Source organism: Sturnus vulgaris, chromosome 3 (genome assembly GCF_052056855.1).
Source record: "Sturnus vulgaris isolate bStuVul1 chromosome 3, bStuVul1.hap1, whole genome shotgun sequence".
Classification (NCBI taxonomy): Eukaryota; Metazoa; Chordata; class Aves; order Passeriformes; family Sturnidae; genus Sturnus; species Sturnus vulgaris.
In genome coordinates this window covers 42119133-42127535 of record NC_142245.1, presented here as the reverse complement: position 1 = coordinate 42127535, position 8403 = coordinate 42119133, and the positions used below count along the sequence as shown (strand labels likewise).

General features: G+C 37.0%; 1 protein-coding gene across 1 annotated transcript; it reads right to left on the bottom strand.

Annotated features, from left to right (window-relative positions):
* Positions 1-214: 214 nt before the first annotated feature.
* On the bottom strand, positions 215-7168 carry LOC106852806 (sulfotransferase 6B1-like). Its single transcript, XM_014875663.2, has 7 exons — positions 6801-7168; positions 5215-5348; positions 4435-4524; positions 3650-3776; positions 2797-2891; positions 2086-2242; positions 215-1169 (listed from the first exon to the last, which is right to left on the bottom strand). Exons 1-7 carry the CDS (start codon positions 7000-7002, stop codon positions 1039-1041), a joined length of 936 nt encoding a protein of 311 aa, XP_014731149.1. The 5' UTR covers positions 7003-7168; the 3' UTR covers positions 215-1038.
* Between the last annotated feature and the right edge of the window lie 1235 nt (positions 7169-8403).

Here is an 8403-nt window from a genome sequence, read left to right as displayed (position 1 = left end):
GTCTTGCACCATTACTCTTGACAATGCATTATCTCAATTGAGGCATTTTCAAGAAAGACACAGACAAACCAGACGGGTTCCATGGGAGGACCACAAAGTTGAGGAGGTTCAGGGACAGCCTCATCACAGTTTCCAGTACTTAAAGGGCAGCTACAAAGAGGATAAAGGCTCCCTATTCAAGAGACATCACATGGAGAAGAAAATAGGCAGTGAGTTCAAGTTGCAACAGGAGAGGTTTAATCTTGATACAGGAAGTAAATTCTTTACAGCAAGAGAAATGATTTGCTGGGAAAATGCCTCCAGGAACATGGTAGAATCCTCATCACTGGAGGTTTTCAAGATATGATATCTAGATAAGATTTCATCTAGGCTCCCTTCATCATGAAAGGACCAGATGATTTTTCAAGGTCTCTTCCAACCTAGGCTGCTCTGTGATCCTATAAAAAGCAGTGCCTCTGAGGGAATCTTGCCTTTAAACATCAGCCCATAATCTGAAATCCAACTTGATATTTTGCATTCAGAGACATGAAAAGCCTTAAGAATGTTGATCCGTACTCCCTTTTTTTCTCCTCCCTCTAGCTTTGATTTAGCTTTGATTTAGCTTGTGCTGAATTCATGGAAGATCTCCTTTGTTATTAGGCTTCTGTCATTCAGTGATATTTTCTGTGAAAGTGTTGTTTTATTTGAAACATTCTTGAAGAAAAAAATAATCTACATATTAAATAATTATGAATAGTCTAGAAAGATAGAATTTGGTTAGAAAGAAAAAGTCATTTCCTTCCAGATCACAGCTGGAACAGGGCTGTAGAGTATTTGTAAATATGATTAGTTGACATCTTCAGCAAATAGGTGTAGCCAAAGATCTCACCATAAAACAAAAAACCATTACTCATCACTGTCGCTGTAAAGACTGCTGTCATGATTCTTACAGTAATTCTAAAGTGCTTGGATCGTTTGATCTAGTTTTCCAGTGTATAGCATCCAGATGATCTGAGTCTGCCTTGCAAAGTTCTTGTTCTAACCACATTTCATTACTCTTCAGGCTTTGCAGTACACGTCATACTTCAACTTTTTTCCGAGCTTAGTTCCTGCTATGTGTTCTTCAAACACTTTGTCCATTTTCTCATTCTGATCTTCACTGAAAATATTCTTCCAGTCACTTACAGCACCTTCAAAGAAGCAAAGAAACTCTTGAAAACCAAGAAATTTTATTTTTTATTCTCTAGATCTGTTATTTTTATTGCATTATACACTAAATAGTGTTGATCCATTTTCCAGACAAAACATTTTTCTACATCAATGTAATTGTGTTAAATCGATGGAGTTACATATACATGAATAATCTTTTCCTATAATGCAAAAGAACATACTCCCCTTTTTTCTGTTCAAAAAGGCAGCCTAAAGTATTGTTTCCCTACATCTCTCCTCTAGTCAGTTATGACTGGCAAAGTGGAAGATCATGAAGAATTAAGAATCATCTGCCAGGAGGTAGAGCTGAGTTTCTGCTCCTTTAGCAGTTTGAGATTTTATCATGTTACTACTTTAATGTAAAATGCAGACATAGATTCTGACAACCATGTTGCCCTTCTCATGTCCATGTCCCCTACACTACACTGCAAAAGTTGATCCTTTCTGTTTCCTTTCTTGTGTGACCTGGATTCTTGCTTGCTTCTAATGTGTAAGTATGAGCAGGCATTTGACAGTAGCCATTTCAGAAGATTCATATACTCCCCTAAAAAGTTTGGTCACACCACTCAGTTGAGTTTGGCCCAGTGCTGCCTGCTCAGGAAAGCCTCTAATGGCTGGGCAATTGGTGATCCAAGCACAGAGGTGGAGAGGAATTCAGACACAGCAGCTTCTCCTTCTTGCCAGCCATCTGTCGGCCTCTAAAAGTGGCTCTGCTGTGAGAGCCTTGCTGGGTATCTTCCCCACCAGTTCTCCTTGAAGTCTTCTCAAGCAAAGCAATGATAACCTGCTTGATACGAACTTGCAATGCCAATATGAGTGCAAGAAAAAGAACTGAAGGATGGCCCAAGTTCTTGAGAGTGCGACATTTCTACCTCTGGGCTACTTGGAGCTTCCTACCTTTGCGAAAGAGAATATCGCCAAACGCCCCATGGGTCTTCTCTGAGTTTTTCTTCATAGACTGGAAGCTGCTCCTCTCTACAACAAGCTGGAGCTCTTCCTCAGTCAGAGGAATTCCAAAGAATGCAGCTATGTTTTTCACACCCAGAGCACGATCCTGGAAAGAGGAATCTAACATATGGCATGACTTTCAAACAAATTAGGCTGCTTTCCAAGGTGTTTACACTTCCTTATATCTCTCTGCTGGCTGCATACATAGGGTATTCATAGAGTTGACTAGGACTAGAGTGGTCCATAGTGTTTCTCTTCTCCATAATTATTTTGGAGGAGATGAGAGCTGCCTTCCTGTACATTACAAAAAAATTATATGTATTATTTAAAGTGTAGAAAAATCTACACTGCTGAAAACATAAAAGTTCCTCCTCAAAAAAAAATGCTGAATATTTTGATTTACAATTATTTGGGCTTATATCACAAAAAATAAAAAACAAGAATCATTTTCAGAAGCAAAATTTAAGGTTTTTAAGTTTGAATTTCACATTTTATTCCCTTAAAACTATAATCTATCTCACACACTTTGGATATCCTGCATGCACATAATGGTGAATTGGTTCAGGAAAAAAATGTCCCTTGAAGTGTAAAGTACTTGTAACTATTGGTAACCTTAACTTGTATAAAGGGTAGAGTATTTGTAACTATTGGTAACCTTACCTCTTTTAGCTCTTCATAAGTTATTGTCATAATATTTTCTTTGTCAACATATTTATTCCATTCAGAAAGGTATTCAAAGTAGCATCCCCAGGCCACTAAATAAAACAAAAGGATCCTAAAATGAAGCTTAAATTAAGATTATACAAGTTTTACTCATTAAGTTGTCCCAGACAAGGGATTTATTAATTATGTCTATAGCAGAGTTTACACCCTTCTGTGGGAATTATAGGTTTTGCTCCAGGCTCAGGCATATGATACCACTTGTAAGTCAGAAAAATAAAACTTGTTAGTATTTCAAGACAGCTGTGAGTCCACCAAAAAGCTATCATCTTGCAGACCATCTTGTAAGACTCCCTTAATCCAGTCTAAAACCTTATTGAACCCTCCCTTCTGCTGGCCATGTGCTACGCCAAACTCAAAAGTTTAAACTAAACTTTTTCTCTTTTTTAATGCATTAGACTTAATCCACTTTTTAATGCACTAGACTTAGTCCAAATAATTCCTTTTATTCAATTTGGCATGGAGCTGATTATATATCTCCATGGATGCAAGATGATGCACATAAGACAGTGGGGGTAAAGAGGACTCGAGATAGAGATAAGGAAGAACTGTTTCTTCTAGGAAAAATACCAGATTATACAAGCTAAAGAAATCCATGGAAGTACAGTTTTGACAAATATTTATCCTCAAGCAGTAAGACAATTCAGTTCAGATTTCTAATTCTCTGTCTTTAATCTCTGCTTTTTTGCTGTAAACCAGAAAATCCTAGTGAAGCTGATTTACCAAAGTACAATGGTTTTTAGACAAAGACAAGTCATTGGAAAATTGACACAGGCAGAAAAATATACTGTACCTTTCTTTGACACGAAATCTGTGAAGAAAGCATCCCAGGTCTCATAGGAGGGAAGAGTAGCCAGGCCATTTGAAAAATGGTAAAAAGATGTAGCTACGTCTTTTGGATTACGAATCAGTAACAATATCTAGAAAAAAATTAAATTAATTATTTATAGAGAAAGACATAGCAGGTTATAGCATTAAAAAATAAATAATAATAATTATAATATCCTTTATAGCTGCAGTTGGGGATTTCTAATACCTTGTGGCGCTACTTGCAGAAGTAGCAATTTCATTCCCAATTGAGAAGGTGCAGTATTTAACTTTGGTTTGGTACCACGACAAGATGGTTGCTTATGATTATTATCTTTTACTGATTAACCAAATTATTTAAGCAGAATCTAAATATGTTTTGCTCAATACAAGCATAGTTCATCATTTAAGTAGCAGGGAAAATTCACAAAAATATAAACTCTCCCTGAAATTTGACACATTGAAGCCCTCGCTTGCAACAATGTAATAAAATTCCTCCCACAGGAAATCATGTCAAAATACATTTTGCCTCTGGAGGACTTGTTCAAGCCCTTCAACTGTCTTGTGAAAACCGTCACAAAGGTGCCAGTAAGAGCTAACTGGGGTTAAGTGAGATAGATTGCAGTTCTTAATCAGTCATGTAGAAATGGCCAGGCTAAGCACTTAAGAGTGATTCTGAAAACTGGCAGAAAAGTACTACATTGCTTAAAAAAGAAAAATAGAAAAATCTGTTGAAGCATTTGGTTTTAATACATTAAAATTAGCACTCACCTTGGCTTTGTTTTTGAAGATAGACGTGGGAAGATTTTCAGGACGGAGATGAGTAACCATAAATCTTGGAGAAGGTAAGTTGATCATTCGCTTTAAGAATTGGAAAGAGGAAAGTGGACAGTTCAGTTAATACAAGCATTCTTTCCATTAACCTATGCTAAAATATTGCCTTGATTAATTTTTCAACAGCTATTGGCTGATAGAAGTGGATTTTTGGGGTTTTTTTGTGAGTGTTGTCCTGGCCTGGGAAATTAGTGGGCTTCTTTGAGTAGCTCTAATCTTCAAAAGCCAATGAACAATTGGAAAAAGACTATCCATTGTTAGTTCTCTTCAGTGATAATTCTCTTCAGTTCTGTTAGACAAGGGATCAAATCTAGAGGCAGGGTACAGATTAGCTATATGTGAAACCTGGAGCATCTCAAGGACTGAGAGAGGGGATGAGGAGGAAGAACTAGTAAAAGAGACAAAAGCTCATATTTCATTATTTGACACTTCATGAAGCTCTTTTTAAATACAAAAGATGCTATGTTGAATTTCTGAAGTTCTTATGTATCTCACGGGTATGTGCTCCTCCCACTCCCACTGGAGTGTTCATTTATCCTTCAGTATTTGACAGTCCAGATGAGGTTAATCCTGACCAGATGCTACATAAAGACAAGTGGTAAAGTTCTTATCAAATAATGGAATTGTTTGTTATTGAATACGTTGATGTTCATACATCATATATTCAGTATTTGAAGCACAAAATTTTGATAATTTCCATACATATCGTGTTCCCACCTCATATTTCCCAGGATCTCCAACTTCAAGGTAGGGGAATTCTTCTTCAGCATTCCCACTGCTTTCCTCACCCAGTGTTTTCTTTTGAGATATAGCTATGAGGTCAGTTAAGATTTGACTTAGCCAGTTTGTGCCTGAAAGAAGAAAAATACAGAATTGCTTGTAAAACTTTTAGAATGAACAGAAATAGATTTACCAGGGAAGTCAAGAGGTAGTAGTACTGCCAGGTGAGTTACTTGGGCTCCTTTCATGTGATACAATCACAGCTGACTATCTTGTCAGTCATCTCCCAGGGTCCTACCTTTGCTCCTCATAAAGACATATTTCTCCAACTTGAATAGTTCAGTACACAATAAACGTATATTGTAAACTAACTAACAAGGGAGAAGAACCACTAAAATTCAACTAGGAAAACCTGCATTACTGCAATAAATTTTATTGTGATAAATATAAGGGAAACTAGGGTGGTAAACCTGTGCTTTAAAACGTAATGTATTAAGTGTTGTTTTCTGGTACGCTGGATTATTTTAGGAAGAAAGATGGGTCACAGTACTTCAACACAGGAGCCGAACTAGACCTGAAAATTGTGCACTCATTTTCTTCAAAAATAGGAAAAAACTCTATGAAGGTACGTTTCCTATACACATTTATTATATTTTTATTCAAAAGATAACAAAGAGCCTGCACAGATCTCACATCTCTAATTTACCATTTCCTGACTTCTAGACACTGGGTGCTTATATCTTGCTCACTGCAATCTTAACAACTACATTCAAGCGCATAACATTTCTTCAAAAAGAAAATACAATAAAAAAGCAAAAACCTCACAATCCTGTCAGCTGTGACTATATACTGTGAGGCAGTGTGAGTTGATTGTTGAAAGAGAGAAGCAGCTGTATTAAAGTATATAATATAGTATATATAGTATTAACATCTAATCTAAACCTTTGGCTTTCACACGGATCAGTGCTTTCAGGCAGAAGAAGCAAATACATAGGGTAAATTTGCAACCCTAGCAAAGATCTCATCTTGATTTCCTAGTAGTTGAAGAACAATGTAATCACTTCAAGGACTACAAAATATTTTTGATATCTATTTCCTGACATCTATGTGAAACAAACTAAAGAATATTCAGCATTTGAAGGTACCAAAAGCTCCATTCTGTGTAAAAACATGAAACTCTTAACATCACAAAAATAAATGTGAAAGCAGATTATGTAATATCAAGACATCTAGTTATCTCTGGTCTAAAAACCTGTATTTTGATTATCTTCAATTTGTGCATTTCACTTCATCACTATGAAAAATAAAGATAACAAAAACCTTTATATGCTATAGAAAAGAAAATCAGGTTGTTTTTCTCAGTCTTTCAGAAGATTTCCCATACGAGATATTCGTAATTAATTTGTTGCACTTTTTGAAATTGAAATCAGTTTTACAAGATTTTGCGAACATTCTCAATACTATTATTTAGCGTAATATAAAGTGTTACGTATCATATAATATATATTGCATATATTTAGTACAAACCTTGCAACTTGCTATTACAGAACCTTGTTTATGAAAAGAAATTAAAACATATTCACCGGATTTAAGGTATCCTGCCAAAATTACATCATCACTTCTGGCTTCAAATGACTCCAAGGCTTTGAATGTTTCAGGACTGCAAATACTGGCAGGGTAGAGAATTCCCTTGTAAGAAAACATCAATTCATCAGGACGCATTGAGTTGGCAGTTGCTATTGCATTGTCTACAAAATCAGCAAATGCTTTCCTGGACTTCTCCATTCTTCTCTCTCTCACACACACAGACTCTGTCACAGTGTGAAATGCTATGTAGAAGGAGAAACCCACAGATTGTCCTTTAATAGGTGCTTGGTTTGTTATTGGAGGTTTTTTTTCTTGACCCTATGAACAACAATTTACCTCTTTCTGAACATGTGAGGAAATATGCATTCCAGTCAAAGACCTTAGGCAACATGAACCTTTGAAATCAATAGAAGTTGAGCATAGACAAACAAGATAAGCAGCCAAATGCAATTTCATGCTAAGATAAAGGACTTAGGTAATTTCAAGACAGCATGGCAAACAGTTTGTGATTACAACACAGAGTTTATAAACAGAATATAACAAAGTAGAATGACAGAAATTACAGATTGGAATTTAAATGTCATGATCAAATCCTCAAGGCAGTTCATCTCTTTCCAGTACTCACTGCTGGAATTTTCTTTATTATATCACTCATCATTCTCACCAAAGTTAGATAAAATGTGTTGGGATTGGGAGAGAAAATGTTCAGTGCACTAGAGGCTGAGCTGTGGAGAGTCCTGTGAGTGTGGCCGACTGCTCCCTCCAGCTGGTGCCCAGGTGGGCACAGGGGCACATGCACTCTTTGGCCATTCATCAGACTGCGCTACAGAGGTTTGTTTTTCTGGTGGTTACACAAAAATTACTCATTCATACATTTCTTTAATGAGCTCAATCATTGTTTAACAACTGATCACTCCTTAGGGAGCTGGTAATATAGCCTCAGCTACAGTGATTAGTGTTTATCATGCACTTCAGATGACAAGCTGCTGACTGCGCTGACTCCAGTAAAAGAACTGGCTTTTGGCTTCAGGTTCAATATTTAAGTCCCTGACAAAAGGATGGATGGGTCACACAAAACGAGAAAATAGTTCCCCCCAAAATTTTATGCCAATAATTTACATGCCATCCTTTCTTATCGCTATCTTTTGAGTGCTGCATGTTGGGCACAGGAAGGAAGAGGAGCAGCAACTACACACCTACATGCTTTTGCTATTAGCACTCTCTGAGGGATTCAAGCCTAGTCCCTGAGGCATAATGCAGTGCTCATGGGATGATCTAGCCCTACATTTTCACATCTACGTTTTCCAGTCCATACAAAATCCTTTGCTTTTCTCTTCATCTCCCTTCTTTCTGTAAAACTCTGTCAATATAGAAAGACTACCTATGGACAGGTATAAGTGGAAACAAGTGGATATCACATGGCCTGATGCACGTGATGAATGACGTCTGTGCCAAAGGGCAGCCAGTCAGCATCACCTGCATCATTTCACTGACATCAGCTAAAAATTGTGTCCTATGAAAGTGCACCTAGCTGATTCTTGATGTGAAACTGGGGTTAAGATTTAATAATGTAAGCCTTTGATACAGCCGTCTGCCCTG

Coding starts and splice junctions, on each gene's coding strand:
- LOC106852806 (XM_014875663.2), bottom strand. CDS start 7,002: ATGGAGAAGTCCAGGAAAGCATTTGCTGATTTTGTAGACAATGCAATA. Junction 4,525..5,214: donor GAGATCCTGGGAAATATGAG/GTGGGAACACGA, acceptor CAATTCTTAAAG/CGAATGATCAACTTACCTTC. Junction 1,170..2,085: donor CGATATTCTCTTTCGCAAAG/GTAGGAAGCTCC, acceptor GCTTCTTTGAAG/GTGCTGTAAGTGACTGGAAG.